At 39.2% G+C, this 20085-nt stretch overlaps 1 protein-coding gene across 9 annotated transcripts in view; it reads left to right on the top strand.

Annotated features, from left to right (window-relative positions):
• Positions 1 to 20085, top strand: part of ITGB6 (integrin subunit beta 6) — a 128801-nt gene that overhangs the window by 77332 nt on the left and 31384 nt on the right. For all 9 annotated transcript variants that reach the window (XM_041722844.1, XM_041722845.1, XM_041722843.1 and 6 more), the window contains one exon: positions 18052 to 18141. In XM_041722844.1, the coding sequence (XP_041578778.1) occupies positions 18052 to 18141 (90 nt within the window). The remainder of the gene's footprint in view (positions 1 to 18051; positions 18142 to 20085) is intronic.

Below are 20085 nucleotides of genomic sequence, written 5' to 3'. Positions count from 1 at the left end.
CTCAGAAAACAATACATCAGAAACCATGAAGAATCAAGGTAGGAGCAAATGATTTATTCCTAATGGGTGGTTTCACAGAGAAGTAAAGAATCTCCAGGCTGGCCTGAGAAAATGTAGAGAAAATAGGGGTATATTAAATTATGATACCTTCTATGCAGAAGCTTCAAATGCTCCCGAGTTCAGAGTCTGATATCCCATTCCTTTGAAAGGACCTCTTAACTCTCTTGGTGACTTTACAGGGCTCAGGAAACTCTGAGATTATTTCACAGAAGGCTTTGATTAAATGCCACTCACTGCTAAGGACAGTACAGCCCATGAACTTGCATCAGGTTCTGCAGAAAGGATCCAGGAGGAGATCCTATCTTGCATTTTTAATGAGAGGAGGGTATTGTACTCCAGGTGAGATTGCCTTCTGCTGAAAACCAAAAAAGTCCTTTGCAATCAGGCTGCATACTCAAGGCCTTTGTTCTACTCAGAGACTATGTGGGTTCACTTGATCTGGGCATTTTTTTAAGGCTCTTTAGTATGTGATACTTGTTTCCAGTGGTTTTAAGTAGTAGAGTTGCGGTAAAGATTAAAAAAAAAATACCCCAAATACAATAGTGAGCCTATTCTGCCTTTGATCCTTAAGGCTAGAGTGAGAGGACCCTGGGGGTCACAACACCTCCTCCACAGCCGGTTCCTGTTTAGAAGGGGGAGAAGGGTTGCACAGAAGTCTTCTTAAAAGGGGAGTCTGGGAAACAGGATTGATGATCATGAACATAGTCGTCCATAACTCACTTCCGTAATAGTCTTTAAGACTCACAACTCATTTACACGCCTCCTCAGAACTGCTATTAAAAAGACAGTAGAAGATGAAAAATAACCACGTGGCAAAACGGAATCTGTCGGATTTAAGTTAGTTACGCCAATGGGTCCCCTGTTGCAAAGGAAATGATCATTTCCAAGGAAAACACCAGATTAGAGCCTGCCTCTAACATAACAGCAGGACATTTATTTTGCCTGCCTACTAATCTCATTATGAGGCGAATTTATGTTCTGTCATGATCTGTGGTCTCTACCATCCAGGCTCCACTAAATTCAAAGGGACATTGTCAGAGAGCCACACAGCAGACCAGGGCAGCAGCCCACTCTGCGATTCTGATGCTTTCTTTCATCATTTTATCTCAATTTTGATGGACTCATCATTCCATCTGTATTAGTGGGGGCAGGCAGCAGCCTGGTCTAAAAATAATGACGGCGACATTGCACTTCCCTGAAGGCTTTACACAGCATGAAAATGCTGATTTCTTGTTTTATTGATAACGAAAACTGAAAATAAACCAATAATGGCTTGTATTGCCTTTCCATTTAAATCTCTTAGAAGGGGTCCTGTGTGAGCAGGACCCCTATGCAGCCTGATGTTTGGATAGTTGTGATAGAAGGCACATAACTACTAAAGTATCACTGAAAAATAAAACCAGTGATAGGATAAATAAAGCAACTAACTGGGTGGATCTAATGGAAATTCCAGAAGGCAATTTGCTTGCCCTAGTTCTACATTAAGCATAGTTATGCGCGTACTCTCCAGGCAGGGGATGGCTCTGATTCAATGGCAGCCCCTCTTGCAGCAAATACAATTTATGTTGCCCCTTCACGGAATGCAGGAAAAATTGGTTTGGGTTTTGAGTTTTTGATAATTTTGGGAAGATTCTCTGGACTGTCCAGATGCATAGTGTTGCTGTACTTTGTGGAAACAATGGAAAGGATAAGGTGAGCAGTTTTGCCTTTAGTTCAATATGACTGCAGTGGGCACCCCAGACTCCAGCAAACAGATGATTTTGAACAAACTTATTATTATGAATAGATGTCTGTTTGTCCAATTACAGGGTTCAAAAGATAATGATAATAGACTGAGCAGTAGGTAGTATATTACATTCTAGTGCTAAGCACCATTTTGAATCAGGATTCAATTACCCAAGCTTAAGAAAAAAAAATGTATCTCCTCTGTTGTTTTCAAATGTTTACTGTTAATTTACATTAAGATCGTATCAGGTTACTAAAGCCCAATTGTCTAATTTGACTAGTCTTTCCTTCCTAGTGAGATATTGAGATAAAAAGCAATTAAATTACTGTTCTTAACTACATTGTCAAATTATATTACTAATCACCTGGGATTAGTTGCAAGACTTTAAAATATTCTAATCTTTCAAAATGTCTACATCTGGCTGGAAAAGATGAATTTTGTAAAGTTAATAATGATAATTATTAGATAATCTCGTATTTACAACATAATGTTGAAACATTAGGAAGTAAACAAGACATATTGGTAATAGACACTTCCAGTTTAGTTGCCAACATCTATAACCGCTAATTGATGTCCCCATGGTTATCAGGACAGAGTGATGCATTTAAAGCATAAGGACTGGGGACCAATGCAGGTTTTAATACCACCAAAGGGCCCTTGCCTCTGGAGGTGAAAAGCCCTCAAAAATTACCTCTTTGAGGAGAATGGTGTGTTTTGCTCATCTTTCTGTTTAGGCCATTTCTCAATGCACGATAGATTTTTCATCTTTAGTTAAATTGAGTCAAAGTTTCTAAATAGTAATTTGGAGTTTCATGGGACAAATACCTGTCAAAGTTGAGGGAGCCCATGCATAAGAGGTGTGCTTGAGCCATTGCTATAATCATCTGCAGCCCTGGCTGTCCCTTCCTCCACTCCTTCCACCTTGGACCTAGATGGCACCAGAGGAAGGAAACCCTCTGCCATCACCCTTGGGATCAAGTTGTTGGATTAGCTCAAGAGCCTTCTTAGTAGGTGATAAAATGAGCAAGTACCTCCATTTGGTGATCATTGTTATTTAAAAACAAATATAAAGAGTAGCCACAACATGCTGTGAGCCTGATGTTTTTGTATGGCGTGTGAATATTATCTATCATATACAAGTTTCAATTTTTCAGGAATCAATAACCCAGTTTTTATTTCACCTCTTCTTTCCTTTTTTGCTCATCTTTTGAGCTTTTCACTGCAGCAAGAGAGTTGAAAGGAGGCAGAGAATTAGAGAGGGAGATAAAACAAAATTGGACCCTTTTGCAATATGTTAGCCTGTTCTATTATTGTTTTGTTTTATAACGTTCGCTATTGGAAAAGATCAAAACAATTTTGCTCTGATGAAAATCTCTTTTTCTCTGGCTTCAATTTTAACAAAATAAAAAGACTAGACTGGGTGACCTCCAGCTTTAGTAGTCAATGACTCTATACCTGGAGGAGGGAAATCACCAGGAATTCCAATGATCTACACACAAAGTTCAGCTAACCATAATATAGCTAATTTTAGGGTACGTACTAAAAAGTTGTTTTTCATCCTATCAACCCCATCCTGTAATGAACTATTCCAAATGTATGCTTTTAGTGAATATAAAATCATCTAGGAATAAAAAGAGAACTTCTGGATTATGAAAAATCCCCACAGTTAACAAATTACTCAACTCACGTGTAATGGAAAAGGACTTTAATTTCCCTTTAATTGATGGTATCTGGGAATAAAGACTGAGGAGAGCCAGCCTACACTTTCCTCATTAATAAAAAGAGCTCTGAGAGAGGGAGGATTTGGAAATAAAACTCATGTCCTCAGATTATCAGGGAAAAGTTGTTAGAAGCATTTTCCAGACTAATTAATAAATCACAACAATGAAAAGTCACCAGTATAGTTTACACATAGTACTTTTCTTCTAAAGAACTCATAGACTCATAAATTAGAAAATAAACACACAGGTAAAAAAAAAAAAAAAGGTACAGATTTAAAGTAGGGTTTTAATGAAATGCCCTATTAGACCAACCCTTGGACAAATATAAGATGGGATTTTTTTTAAGTTTTATTTATTTAAGTAATCTCTATACCTAATGTGGAGCTCAAACTCATGACCCTAAGATCAAGAGTCGCATACTCTTCCAACTGAGCCAGCCAAATGACCCCTAGGATGGAATTTCAGTACAAAGCCTAAATGTTTCAAGATTTAATCAACACCCAGAATGTCCAGCATATCATTAAAACCAATATGCTATGGACTGTAGCCATTCATTCATTTATTCACTCACTCATCAAACATTTCATAGGAACATCCCTTGGACCAGGTCACAGTTTATGACTACAGAGAAGAATAAGAGTGACTGCCTTAAGAAGCCTCACAGAGCACTAATAGACTCGTAGACCAATAATTTGCCTAAAAAACAGGATGAGGGCATTTTAGAGGCTGTGTTCTAGACAGACATCCCAAGGCAGAGTTTTGCTGAGGGGTCAGAATTTTCATATCTATCAATGTTTTACTTTTTTGCACTCATCGTCTTTGTTAGAAGGGGCAGCAAACTAATTGCCTATCATAAAACTAGCTTTGATATTAACAGTATGATAGTGCTGGACTAAGCCCTTCATTTTATAGCAGTGGAAACTGAGAGCAAAATATATTATACAGCTATGACCATGAGAATAATAAGGAAGGTTTGCTGAGGGCTTATTAGTTGGGAGCTTGGAGTTAAGTATTTTAACTTATTTTGTCACTTAAACTCCATTTTGTGAAACAAAATAAACCCAAATAAAATAAAAAATAAAAATGGAACCAAATAAAATAAAATAAATAATAAAATAACTCAAAATAAAGCAAATTGTCTGTGAGAGCCAGGGTTTGAAGCAAGGCACTTTGAGTCTGTAGCCTTAATCATGGAGTTAAGTCCCACTGGAACATTGGCTGCTATAGTAAAAGAGCATGCCAGTTCCTAACTACTAGACGACCAAAGAAGCAGCCTTTTAAACAAAGTAACCAGCTTTGAAAGTCAAGAAGGAAAAGCACAGAGCCACAGGGTGGAACAGAGCAACCTAACAGATGAAGAGATGAAGAGATAGAATTAAAAATGGCCAACTCCTTCAAAACCAGTGCACACGTCATCTAAGGTCCTTTACTGCTACTGTTGATTTAGATGAGCAGAAACAATCTTAAAATGTGCAGACTTGAAAAAAGAGAGACATTTGAACACTGTCTTATGGGCTATTTAAGTTCTGAAGGGTAAGAACAGGCCACACAGCTAGGGAGCATCATGCCATTGGTCAACACATCCTTAACAGCTACTGTCTATGCTAATGACCATCTACAGTTCCAACCAAAGGAGAAAAATGGGACACATGGTTTAACAAAGATTATAGGGCTTTTTCCGATGATACAATTCAAACACACAGAAAGATAGTCATGTAATGACACCCACATGCCTACTACCCAGCTGTCTCAAACCTTAACATTTCACCACCATTTTTGCTTCTGATTTTTTAAAGAAATAAGACATTCCAGATACAGTTGGCTGCTGGGTACCTGTACAACTCTAATCCTATCTCCCTCTTTTCTTCCATAGAAGTAACCAATGTCCTAAATCTAGTGTTTATCATGCCCATGGTTTTTTGTTTCATTAAAAAATATATAGATCCATAAATAATTTCATAGTTTTGGCCTATAGGTTTGATTTTGTGCTGTACATGTTATTTCTTTTTTTTTTTAAAGAGTATTTATTTATTCATCAATGAAACACACACACACACACACACACACACACACACACACAGAGGCAGAGACACAGGCAGAAGGAGAAGCAGGCTCCATGCAGGGAGCCCGACATGGCACCCGATCCCGGGTCTCCAGGATCAGGCCCTGGGCTGAAGGCGGCGCTAAACCGCTGAGCCACTGAGGCTGCCCTGTACATATTATTTCTATAATTTGCTTTTGGACTTAAAGTCATGTTTTGGGGTGGTTATGATGGTAAAATACACATAAGGTAAAATTTACTATTTTAATCATGTTTAAATATCAGTTCTGTGGCCTTAATTACATTCACATTGTGATGCTCAATGTTATGTTTCTGAGGCTCATCCACAGAGTTATGGGTAACTCTGGTGTTCTCTGTTCCACTGCCATGCATAGTCCATTGAGTGTTTACACTGTAGTGTGTTCATTCTGCAGCTGAGAACATCAGATCACTTCCAGTTGTGCAACATTCCAAATGTTGCGGCCATGCACGTTCATGCATACATGTTCTCCACTGACAATACATGTCTAGAACTGAAGTCCTTGAGTCAAGGAAATGGCATCTTCAAAACTCCTAGGTGGGTCCAAACTACTTTCCAAAGTGGTTGTATCAGGTATTCTCCTACCAACAGTGTAGGAGTGTGGCCAAGAACAAAAAACAAAAAACACCACACACTTTAAATTACTCTTTTTCTGATGACAAAATTGATACGTTATTTGCCCAAAAGAGAGGAAGGGGGAGATGGATACAGAAAAGCACAAAGAAGAAAATAAAGATCACTCATAAACTCACCACTCAGACACAGCTAAACCATTCTTGACATTTTAAAATAAGTCTTCTCTTTTTTTGCATTCATTTACATATTTTAACATAATTGGCATCATACTGTACATATTAAGTATATTCAGATTTTTTAATGGGTTTATACATTTACAGTCTTATAAAGGCATGAAAATTAAATTGCATTTAGTTATATGTCAAACAATCACTGTTACTGACAAGAATCACATTAGATGAAATCAAGGTCATTCTACAATATTCCAAATCTGTGGTTGCCGTACTTGTAGGGTATCTGCTTTAAAATAAAAACAAACTTGCTCCGGGGTGCCCGGGTGGCTCAGTTCATTAAGCTTCTGACTCAGGTTTGGCTCAGGTCATGATCTCATGATCACGGGATGGATCACTGCATTGGGTTCCCCTGTTCAGCATGAGTCTGCTTCATATTCTTTCTCCCTCACCCTCTCCCTCCCCATCTGCACCTCTCTGCTCATGCATGCACACACACACACACTTTCTCTGTGTCTCTCTTTTAAATAAATAAATAAATAAATAAATAAATAAATAAATAAACAAATAAATAAAAACCTTGTTCACCTCCCACCAGCAGCCCCAGAACATCTGCAATTACTATATTTTTACATTTACTACCATTGTAATATATTACAATGATACTTAGTTACTTTTATATACATTCATGTAATGACCTTAATAGGAATTACAAACAAATTATTTCTAGTCCTTTTTCTAGTCTCTGAAAGTGCCCTTTTGATGAGGACTCTAACATCTGTGAACAAACTCAGTTTCTTCAAAGGCATCTCTCGGTACCACAGAGTGCTCAAAGCTGTCTAATTGCTCTATTCTATACTTTCTCAGAGCCTCACAGAATTCAGGGATTGTTATTTAATTCAATTACTCATTTATCACCTGAAGACTTTCCTACGGTTACAGTTTGCCACTCTGTCCATGCCCGCAAGGCTGGCCCGAATTACAGTGATGCTTAAAGGAAGCTCACCTTTGCTTGGATCACCATGTGGGAATTTAACTACAACCAAGCATTCTCCACATGACATAGCCTTTTATAGATTGCATAGGGCATCAAGATATAAGGGACAAGTTAAACTGACAGCCCCTGAGCATAGAAAAGTGTGGGAGTATCATGTATTTTAATTTTATGCCTAATTACCTGAAAGAGCCAAAAATACGCCACAAGGGGATACTACGAATTATAACATAGCTCAATATTTTGTTACCTTTATGGTATCGAATCTTCAAAACTGAAAATTCTCAAGGACAATATTTTGTTGAGCTTGAATAGTTTGGGCACACTATTCACTTATTCAAAAGTCATATACCTTATCTATAGCATTTCCAGATTTAGCACAAAAAAAAAATACAGGGCATTCAATTTGAATTTCAAAGAAACAAAAAGATTTTTTAGTATTAATATGTTCCATGCAATATTTGGGACACATTTATACTAAAAACTTTGGAAATATTACTAAAAAATGGAAAAGAACAGTGTGTTGCAATAGAAAAAAATGAAAGAGGGGAGTGTGAGACCGTACTTCTATAGGATCTTCAGGGAAGACACCTTTAAAGAAGTGCTTGTAGAGCAGCAACCTTTAGGTTGAGTTTTCAAGAGGAGAAGGCATATGCAAAGGCCCTGAGACAGCAAAGGACTCAGTGCTCAATGTATTTGAGAAACTGAAAAAAGGCTAGTCAGCCTGATATGAGCCAGGATAGAAGAAGATGGAGTGGAAAAGCTTGGTTAAAACTAGATACCTCAGCCTTGAAGGCCTAGAGTAGTAAGCATGGTGTTGTTCCATGGGCATCAGGCATTCCAGAAGACCACTTTTGATCTTAATTAGAGAATAGATGTCACAGGTAAGTGACCGACTGAGGGCCCCTTATGAATTATGGGTATGCAGATGTTTTTTTCTAAAGATTTGATTTATTTATTTGAGAGACAGAGAGAGAGCCTGTGTGTGAGTGGGGAAGGGACAGAGAGGGGAGGGAGATTCTGAAGCAGACCCCACACTGAGAATGGAGCCCAACTCAGGGCTCAATCCCAAGACTGAGGTCATGATGTAAGCCAAAACAAAGAGTCAGAGGCTTCACTGAGTGAGCCACCCAGGTTCCCCTGGGTGTACAGGTTTAAAAACATAGCAACTTTATTTTCTAAATTGCCACAGCCCTTCCTGGAAGCATCCATTTGACAACAAGGATATAGACAAATATTCTTAAACTTTGGTACTCATTAAAATCACCTAGGGAGCATTCTAAAAAACCTGATGCCCAGGCTACACCCTGATCTGATCGATTAATTCAGTATCTCTAGGGCTAAGACCCAAGCATTAGTGTTCTTGTTTTTGCTTTTAAAGCTCCTCTGGTGTCTCTGATCACTCAGGGAGCTTATTAAAACACCAACTCTGATTCAGGTCTAGGGGGCGGTCTGAGGCTTTGACTCCCCTCATCCATCCATCCTCAACCTCCCACCATCCCCTCTCTCCTCTAGAAACTACCCATGTGTTCTTTGTATCTATGAGCTGGACATTTTTGTTTATTTTGTTTTATTATTATTTGATTGAATCATATGGTGTCTTTCTCTGACAGGCTTATTTTACTTAGGATAATGCTCTCAAGGTCTATCCATATTGTTGCAAATGCAATATTTCTTTCTTTTTATGGCCAAGTAATATTCCACTCTGTGTGTGTGTATGTGTGTGTGTATGTGTGTGTGTATGTGTGTGTGTGTGTGTGTGTACACGCGCACCATCTTCTTTATCATTCATCTATGGATGGGCACTTAGGTTGTTTCCATATCTTGGTTATTATAAATAATCCTATAGTAAACATCAAGGTGCATATATCTTTTTGAGTTAGTGTTTTCATTTTCCTTAATAAACACCTAGAAGTGGAATTGCTGTATTATATGGTAGAAATAAACCCATATATATATAGTTAATTAATCTACCACAAAGGAAGCAACAATATACAATAGGGAAGGTCTCTTCAATAAAGGATTTTGGGAATACTGGACTGCTACATGCAAAAGAATGAAATGAGGCTACTGTTTTCCACTACACACAAAAATTAACTCAAAATGGATTCAAGACTTGAGTGTAACACCTGAAACCATAAAACTCCTGGAAGAAAACATAGGTGGTAAGCTCCTTGACATTGGTTCTGGCAGTGATATTTTTGGATCTGACTCCAAAAGCAAAAGCAACAAACAAAAGCAAAACTAAACAGGTGGAACTACTTCGAACTAAAAAGCTGCTGCACAAAAAAAGAAATCATCAACAAAATGAAAAGGCAACCTACCCTATATGCAATAAGGGATTAATATCCAAAATATAGAAAGAATTCATACAAGTCAATAGCAAAACAAAACAAAACAAAAAAACCCCTAAACAATCCAATTAAAAAAAAAAAAGGCAGACCACCTGGAATAGACATTTTTCCAAAGAAAACATGCAGACGGCCAACAGACACATGAAAAGATGCTCAACCTCACTCATCATCAGGGAAATAGAAATCAAAACCACATCAAAAGATGAATGGATAAAGAAGATGTGGTTTATGTATACAATGGAATATTCCTCAGCCATTAGAAACGACAAATACCCACCATTTGCTTCGACGTGGATGGAACTGGAGGGTATTGTGCTGAGTGAAATAAGTCAATCGGAGAAGGACAAACATTATATGGTCTCATTCATTTGGGGAATATAAATAATAGTGAAAGGGAATAAAGGGGAAAGGAGGAAAAAATGAGTGGGAAATATCAGAGAGGGAGACAGAACATGGAAGACTCCTAACTCTGGGAAACGAACTAGGGCTGGTGGAAGGGGAGGTGGGCGGGTGGTGGGGGTGACTGACAGGCACTGAGGTGGGCACTTGATGGGATGAGCACTGGGTGTTATTCTGTATGTTGGCAAATTGAACACCAATAAAAAATAAATTTATTCTTAAAAAAAAAGAAATCAAAACTACAGTGATACATCACCTCACACCTGTTGGAATGGCTGTCATCAGAAAGACAAGAAGTAACAAGTGCTGGTGAGGATATGGAGAGAAGGGAACCCTCCCGCACTATTGGTGGAAATGTAAATCGATTTGGCCACTTTGAAAAACCATATGGAAGGTCCTCAAAGAATCAAAAATGAGTTTTTGCATCTCTCACAATTTTCTAGATGGTGCTGCTGCTACTGATCCCCCCACCCCCCTTGTGGTAGCAGGGGCTCAGACCTCCTTAGCAGTCCTCCAATATATACTTGCTCTCTATTTTTTTGGTCCCCTCCATCGTGCTCCTACTAGTCATCTTTCAAAGTTTTGTTACCTGCCGTTTGGTCTGCAAAGCACATAAGCTGCCCCTGAACCCAACATCACTTCCCATTTCAAAAGCGCTTTCTAAAGCTCTGGGACTTGCATTTGCCAACAAAGGTCTGCAATCCCTCTCGAAAAGCTAGGGACAATCTGAAGTCTCCTCAGCAACAAATACTCAGTGTAGCCTCTTTGTTCTTGAAGTCTCCGTCCTCCAATGCCTCTCCATGCATTTGTTTGTCCCAGAACAGTCATGCACGGTGGGTCCATTCGTCTTCCCTTATCACTCTGTCACCGCGGCCGAGCACTCGTTCGGCTGTGTGCTACAGCTCCTTGGCTGACAAGATAATTACATTCCAGGGCAGACTGAGAGAAAGACAGGTAGTGCTCGAAAGTTCCGAAGCCGACTAGCTAGTCATTGCTGGTGCAGACTTCGAGATCAAGCACCTGATCTAATTAGCACACTCCCTTTGCTGCCTGCCTGCCTGTGGAATGCTGACAATTGAAGGCCTGAAGGCAAAGCAGATATCATGCAACCCAGAGACAGACATGAGCTACCTTGTGCCAGAAACAATTACATATTCTTCTTGGAATCTCTGGTGTCCTAGTAACACAGTCAAGCCTGGGGGTAAACTTTTGCATAATACTGGGAGCCCTGCATTTACCGATAATGAACAAGAGAACCAGCAGAATAAAAAACCCCACAAGAATGAGAGACCTCACGGGAAGAGAGCCTTCTGATTGCCTTCGGAAGGAGGACTTATTTCAGCAAACCCAGCCCGGCCTAGCTCTGGGAGAAGCACACAGCTCAACAAAAGCAAGGCATCACCAGCAAAGAGCTGTTTTCCTTTGACCAGACAAATGGCACAATACAGTCCTCCAGGACAAAAAAAAATTTTGCTTCTATGCTTGTGCTACTTGCTATGTTTCTTTCAAGATGCAGCCTTTCCATTTGAAAGTGATTATAGCCACAGCCCTTTCACTCCCTTTCTTTTTGCTCCAGGTAAGAAATGTTCTATAGTCTCTAAGCCACTATGTATAAATACAAGGCATTACTATCCTAACTTTCTAATGAGCCTCCCCCTTGATGGCAGTTGGCATTTGTGCTAGTTTCTGGCCCAGCAAGGGCCTGAGGGAGCAGAGTAAGCACTAGCTTTGGAGTCAAGACCTTTTTCTACCATGTATTAGCTCTGTGACCATGCAAGGTACTCGCTTCTCACTTGCTTCTCCAACTAAAACTATGAGTTTGAGGGTTAAGCAAATCAAAAGAACTCTAGCAGGATGTAGGGGGTTGAGTTGTGTTCTCAGAAAAGACACGTTGGAGTCCTAACCCCTGCCTCAGAATATGGCGTTATTTAAAAATAGGGCCTTGCAGATGTAATTAGTTAAGACAAGGTCATACTTGAGCAGGTTGGATCCTTAATCCAATGTGACTGGTGTGCTTATGAGAAGAGAAGAGACCCATGGAGACACGGAAAAGAGAACATTATGTGACGATGGAGGTAAAGACTAGAGTGATGCATCTCCAAGCCCAGGAACACCAAGGACTGCCGGCAACCACCAGAATTTAGGAACAAGCAAGGACAGACTCTCCTCTATGGGTTTCAGAAGGAGCATGCCCTGTTGACACCTTGATGTCAGACTTCTGGTCTCCAGAACTGTTATATAACAAATTTTGGTTGGGCTAAGCCACTTAGTTATAGCAGCCCTGTGGAACTAATAACACTCAGTTAACTTAGGCTTACCTGTTAACTTCTCTCAGGCTCACCAATGACATCACCAGACCAGAACAGCCATTGCCAGGCACTTAACGGTCAATGGCCTGGCTCACAGATCTGGTTCTAGAGCAAAGCAGACCAGTGAATCCAGCTCTTTCTAGGCTAGATGACCGCGGGCAAGCTAACTACATTCTCTGGGCCTCAATATCTTGGCAATAAAGCAGAGATAATAATGGTCCCCAAACAAAAGAGCTTGTGGGAAGAATGAAAGAGATGAGATTGCCAGGTACAACAAACGTTAGCTCTAATTAGTCTTTTCCAGATGATGGTGGGCTACAGGTGAGTTCTGGGCAGGTTTAGGCCTGTCTACATTGTGGGCTCATTCCAAAACAAAGAACTATATGGAACTAAGGACCTAAAGAGCAAGGTGGCCTCTCCACCCCATGCATTTCCATCACCTCCCCAAGGCTGTCCCAGAATGTCCACAATAACCGACACTCCAGGAGCCTTGGGTTTCTGAGGATGAAAAGTGTCAAAAGGCAGGAGATGTATGGAGAGACCTGGAGGCTTGGGAGGACCTCTCCATCCCACTGTGAGGCCCCTTGAATTGGTGAATGACTCATGAAGACCTGGTCTTGAAACCAGCTCCTGGGGATGGAGAGAGATTCAGAATGAGGCAGGCTATGCTGTGAGTGCTGAGGAGTTTGCCAATGTATACCTCCGTTGGGTCCATCCCAACAGGATGGAATAGAGATAGAAGGAATCAACGTAAGAATTGATTATACCTTATGGCCAAACACCTGAAAGATCTAAGACTCTTTAAGAATTATCTGCACTTTCTTTAATTTAGGTGACATCTTGATTACCAAAAGCACCCTCTTGACAAGAGTGAATGCCTCTCTATGCATTTGTTTATCTCAGAGCAGTCGTACATCGTGGGATCGTCTCTGTTGTGCAGTTATATCTAGGAGTGAACCATTGGGTGGGCTCATGTTCAACATCAGCAGATACTGCCACAGTTCCCCAAAGTAGTTGTTCCAGTGTAGACTCCCCCTGCAAGTACTTGAGAGCATCGTCAGTTCTTTTAAATTTTAGCCATTCCAGTGGGTGCACACTGGCATCTCGTCGTGGTTTTAATTTCTATTTCTCTAATGATTAATGATGTTGAACACTTGTGCCATACTCTTTTGCCACTTGCATACCCATTTTTTTTTCCAGATGTCTTTTCCTTATCGATATGTAGGAATTGTTTAGGTATTCCGGTGCCAAATCAGATGTATGTATTACAGATATTTTCTCCCACTCAAGGGCTCCTATTCACTCTCTTAAAGGCATCATTTCAAAACAGAAATCCCTACCATTAAGTCCTATTTATCAACTCTTTCCTTTATATAGGTAGTGCTTTTGTGTCCTACTTAAGACATTTTTGTTACCCTTAAGGCAATGACATTGTATCTCCTGACTTCTATAGTAATAAAAGTCAAAACAGTGTTTAGTCTGGTAATAACTGGGAAGCAGTACAAGGAAGGGTTTCAGGGGGCTGATTATGCTCTGTTTCTTCATCTCGGTGTGATTACACTTGCTTGTTTACTTTTTAAATATTCATTGAGCTGTATACTTATTACCTGTATGCTGTGCATGTGTGTTATACTGCCATTAATGTTTCTGAAAGAGAAAAAATGGACTAATAGGAGCTGCTAATTGAAGATATACAAGGTAATGACCCCACATACATATACATAGATATGCATATATATGAGATATTAGAGAAATATGTGAAATATTAGAGAAAATGTTTGTGGACATATTATATAACATCTTAGGTTCTCAATCTATACAAGCCAAACTTTTACTGAATGTATTTTAGCAAACAAAAGACACTTAGTTATGCATTTTAAGACCAGAAGTAAGAAGTACTGATGTTGATTAATAATATAATATTGGAAAAAATATATAGTATTGGAAATAAACGGTGTTGAGCATAAAGTCCCTTCACATTAATGAGGCTTTGCAGAAAGAGTTAAGCAAGCATAGAACCTAAAGAGAAGCAGCAGGTTGGTTTTACACAAATTATTCACTGAAATGCTGCTAGCAGATATATGGCAAGTCAACTTCTCCACTCTCTGATGAGGGGCATGAGTAGCATGGTCTATATAAAATGGTGGCTACTGAGTGAAGAAGTGGTGAAGAGTCTTTGAAACCACAGCAGGAATGTCACAATAGTCGGTCAGAAAGATCCAGGAGAGTAACCATTTAGGGCAGAAACTCAATCAAGACGTCCAGTAAGGATACAGTTAATACTAAACCATGTCCCAGAAACTGAACCTGGAGATGAGTGAACCCAACAGGAAGTATAGTCAAAGCAAAAATGAAGGTCACATCAGGAATGTCCCTTCTAGCACCAAAAGCAGCCAAGTATCTGCCAAGGTCCTTAGTCTGTGTCTCTTTTGGAAAAAAAAGAAAAAAAAAAAGCTAACCAGTAGTCTGTCCATGGATAGCTGGGGTGGTAGGTATGCACCTGCATGTTTTTCTGCCCTCAACCAAGCAGAACACACCTGACAGCTGGTTCTAGCAGCAAGACACCAAGAGACACTGACCTTGGAGACATACCCTGAGAGGAGCCCAGAGTGCAGGTGTGAATTCAGGCACTTTCCTCTCTATCCTATGTTGCCTGCCTACTAAGTGATCCCCTGTCCACTTCTTATCTTCCTTCATTGACTAGCAAGAAATTTCTAAGGAACAAATACAGACTGTTGGATGAATAAGAAATCTTTTTTGAGATGGGGTCATAGCAAACAAATAGGGTTGATGAAGGAAGTTAAGAAAACTAAGGCAATCAGAAAAAGCCAACTTTGTAAACACGAGTGAGAAAAGCAACCTCAGGAACTCCTGGGTGGCATGGTGGCAGGAGAAGGAGAAAAATCCATAATTAAGATAATCCATGGGCAGAAAACAGGGAATTCAAGCCTTAGAAATTCAAGCCCAAGGAGCTGGCATTTCTAATCAGCTCATGAAACATCGTGTTTTTAGAGTTCACCATATCTACTATCCAAGAATTATCTTTTACAGTCACGGTGCTATAATTTATCACATCCAGGCATGCAAAACCATCCTTTTTCTAACATTAAACATGTTTAATCAGGACAATTTATAATAGCACTTTAGGGCTGTAATGAAAGAAAGGCATTTGACACATGATATTTACAGTAATCATAATACTACAGGATTTAAAGTATAATTTTTTACAGTGTTAGATCAGGAAGCCAAATTTCCATGTTTTTAGTTAATTATTTGCAATGCTTTTGGGAGGAATCAGCATCCAGAAATTAATTAATAGTTTTCCTCTACACAATTGTCAGTGTTATCACAGGGTACTGCTACTAGCTGCCAACTCCTTTATACCCTCGCTCTAGTAGCAATCAGCAAATGCGATTAATGTTAAACTACTTGTCCTAATAGCCAGATGCCAAATGTCATACCACATGCAGGGTCATAATTATGCTTTAGGAAGTAGATGGATTTGGCTGTGTAAACCAAGAATTAACCCAAAATTTAGAGGCCACTTGAACTAGTGCCGGTGGAAAGTACCCTTTATACCTGTCCTTGGAGAAACCAGGACATTTTTCAAGGCTAGCAGTTTCATGCAAAGCTAAGAGCCTTGAAATTCCGAGAAGATCCAAGCCTTTCTTTGTCAAGCTTTTAAGTTTCCCTTTGCCTTCTCTTTTGGGACCAGTCAAATTTACACACATTCCAGCTCCACTTGAGTGAAATTCAAGTTCCTATTTAAGTATTCACTGTTAACCACAGGTCTCATGCTTCACGGCTCTTTTGACATGTGTTTATTTGAAAAGGTAAGTCAATGAACCGGTGCCTTCCTCATATTTGACAAGTTCTATCTGACTTGGGGAAACATAGTGGGGCCCACCTTCAACCGACAGTGATGGGGGGCGTCGGGTAATGGGAGGAATGTTACCCTGGATTACTGTCCATGGTCCCTTCAATAATAAAATGCAGTGTCAAGGCAGAGTGACAACTGACATTTTTAAGAGTTCAAATTTCCATCAATTTCAAACTTAAACACGATCACAAACATTGAAATAAGTGGAATGTTACAAAAATCACCAATTTTCAGCACCCATTTTCCCATACAAGAGTTGTAGAAACCTTAGGCTTAACCCAGGTGCCCACCTCTAGCAAGTGCCTAAGACCTCCTAGAATGTGTTGGTGTTCTAATGTCACCCTGGCTTCATTTGTTCCTCTCCTTGGCTCTCCTTGACCGGATCTATTTATTTAGTATCATGATTTTAATCAATAATTCCTATTAATTCTAACTTGGTTTTGTATACCTTCTAAGCTACCTAAATCTTCTTGGGAATAAGACAGGATATCATGATGTTTGAACTAGAGGAGGTGTGCTAAATTCTTCACTCAAAACTTCTTTCTCTATGTGCGATTTTAATCAATTCAGTCATCTGATTGCTCAACACACAGCAACTCAGAAGACCACAGCTGACCAAAAAGAGTGATAGTCTCTTCTTAATATAACACAGCATGTTAAACCTGCTTAATAGATATTGAATGCAACAGTAAATGAATTAATGAGAAAATTGGTAGGTGAGTGATACCTTATAGCTTAACAAGGAGATAGAAACTATTTAAAAAACAAATAAAAGAAACAAAAGCATAGCAGTTGGGGTCCGCTTGGTATGAGTGTGTTCTACCCATGGATTTTAGAAGTCTTTGATGATAATAAAGCTATAGTTAATATTGATACATATGACTGCTGCTTCAGGAAAAAAGGTCCAAGTATGCTTGGGAATCTTTATTTAAGAAGACAGAGATGTGTGCCATACACTTCAGAAAACCTTTCATTTGAAAATAAGTTTTAAAACACAGAACTTAAGGGAGGGGTAATTTTCAGCGGTCTGGAAAATTTTCTTCTTTGCAGTGCCTCATTCTCTGGTCATGCTTGATACCTGAAGTGTGGCTGAACTAATGTGAGTTTTCCGCAAGTGGGAATGACATCTCAGAAAAGGATATAAGTGGAGAATGCAGATGGTTTAGAGATAGGTTCCGACCGACTCCATCGTGATGAGTGGAAATCAATTCTAATCAACCCCAGTACATGGTGACATCCCTCAAAGAGTGCTCGTTACCACTAGGAAAGGGGGTTAACAGCAAGCATCCAAATAACTCACTCATTTTCTCCACCAAACAATGGACGATTAAGACTTCTGGGCTGAATGACTTGCAGAGCAATCTGATGGCAGAGAGGGGCCAATGCAGAACCTGGGTTTTTGTAAATGACAAAAAAGAAGATAGCTCCTGGTAGTATGCTCAGAATTTTTTGGACAAAGGATGCTCTGCAAATGGAAGATGGTATATAAGTGCTGTTATTATTTGAGACTTGACTGCAGTTGTGATATAAATCACAACTCTAGACTAAGGCAACCACAGACCCTTGATGTTCCCAGTGGCAACTCTGGCCAGTCCACTTCCCACTTATGTGCAGGACAAGCACCAGGCAGGGCTACAGTTTCAGGAGAAACGCTGGTTTATTATCAGGATCCTGTTTCCCCCAGCCAGTTAAATAGAGGTGAGCTCAACCAGCAGACTGAAACCCACATTACCGTTTCTTGATTACAGGGAGCAGATTGACTTATTCTATTTTGTTTACAGAATTATGCAAAACTCATTCCTGGAGCTACAGTAGGGCTACTTCAGAAGGACTCTGGGAACATTCTCCAGCTGATCATCTCTGCTTACGAAGTATGATATTTTACAGTTGGCTTTTTTTGTTGTTGTTGTTGCATTTATGTGGTATTCAAAAACTAAGATGTGTTTTAGGCAGTTAAATGCACTTGGATTTGTTAGTAGAGAGAGTACTTACCCAAAGAAAATCTCCCTGCATTAATGCAGCCAAAGTATAGATTTTGTTCTCCTTATTTGCAGATACTCTTCTTGAAAGGTGAGAGAGAAGGTAGAAAAATCATAACCTGATCTAAAGTTGAGGTTATTTTTATAATAATGTCACCAGTAAAATTTCAATTCTATTGCAAAGGCTCAATGAGCGCTACAATTAAGCTCCCCTCTTCTCTGCCTGAAAAAAAAATTTAGTTTAAAATGCCAGGGAGTAACAGAACCATGTGGAGAACTAACTCCACAGGCTTAATGAGGCTACCTCATAACTTAAAGTGAAAAAAAAAAGACACCAAAGCATATCAGAAGCACCACTTGGTAGACTCTTTACTTTTGAGAACCAAGGAGTTTTTCATTTTTATGGATATTTACATATATTAAAAATATATATATATGTATGTATATGTATATATATATATATATATATATAGAGAGAGAGAGAGAGAGAGAGAGAGAGAGAAAGAGAGAGGAGAGGGAAAGAGAGAGAGACATAATTTTTTTTGCCTTGACTTTGTAAATTAGTACCTGAGGACAGCATTCCTTCCTTAAAATAAAATACATAGCTATAGGGTTGCTATATTCTTTTACTTTGTCCCCATTTCATAACTTAATCAACAGTAGATGGCCAGTTACTGACTCATTTTTTATTTTATTTCCTAAGTACCATTTCCCTTTTCTGCCTGAACTTAACAAAGAAAAAAATACCCACATGGATGCATACATACGAAGATGAAAATGAAGCTCTAAATTAAGGACAGGAATGAAAAAAAGTAAATTTTTATAAAGCAGTAAAGCTCTAACATTTGTTCTAAACAGCAGTTACATAATAAAAAATAAATAAAATTCTAACTTTGGATGTTTTAAAATCACCGATAAATGACCTATATGCGCTATTTGCCAATACTTAGCATATACTGAGCCAGGGTTCCTTAACTGAGCAACATTTCAGAATCATCTGGGAAGCTTTTAAAAATAGGCGTATCCAGATTCCTCTCACAGATGTCTTAGGGGAACTTTAAGGAAAGAAAGAGCTACATAATTTGAAAAGATCTCCCCAGTGATTTTTGCCAACACCCCATCAATTTTGAAACTCACCTTAAGGGAGGAAAGCAAGGTAATTCTTCTCAAATATATTTCGTCAGAGAAGAAAATAACAGATGTGTCCATTAAAACTACAGGATGAGGGTTTTGTTTTTGTTTTTTAACTTATATCCTCAGAAACTTCAGTTTTCTTAGCTCACATCAAAAATTAACTACCACATTAGCTCATGCTTGAAATTCTTCCAGACAGGAAAGCTTGTCAACAAAATACTATAAAAACCATCCTCCCTCTTATGCGGTAATTAAAGTTTTAATGTGGAGAATCAGATAAAATCACACAGCAATCCTCCACTGCATTAGGACACACTCAATTTTCTTTAACCCAGCACTCTCAAAAGCATTGGCCACTAACATCTTCAAAGGAATTAAGCAAATTAGAAAACTGTAAATGTCAAAAACATTTCTCTCTCTTTTTTGACCAGCCCCCTCTATGCTCCTGCTCGCTCTGTCAGGGTTTCTGGTTCTTTTCTTTTCTTTTCTTTTCTTTTCTTTTCTTTTCTTTTCTTTAAGATTTTTAAATCTATTTATTCATGAGAGACACACACAGAGAGAGAGAGAGAGGCAGAGACACAGGCAGAGGGAGAAGCAGGCTCCCTATGGGGAGCCCAATGCAGGACTCAATCTCAGGACCCCGGGATCACGCCCTCAGCCGAAGGCTGAAACCCAAACACTGAGCCACCCAGATACTCCATC

This window comes from Vulpes lagopus, chromosome 11 (assembly GCF_018345385.1).
Source record: "Vulpes lagopus strain Blue_001 chromosome 11, ASM1834538v1, whole genome shotgun sequence".
Classification (NCBI taxonomy): Eukaryota; Metazoa; Chordata; class Mammalia; order Carnivora; family Canidae; genus Vulpes; species Vulpes lagopus.
The sequence above is the reverse complement of the archived record's forward strand: the minus strand, read 5'-3'. Positions and strand labels throughout refer to the sequence as shown.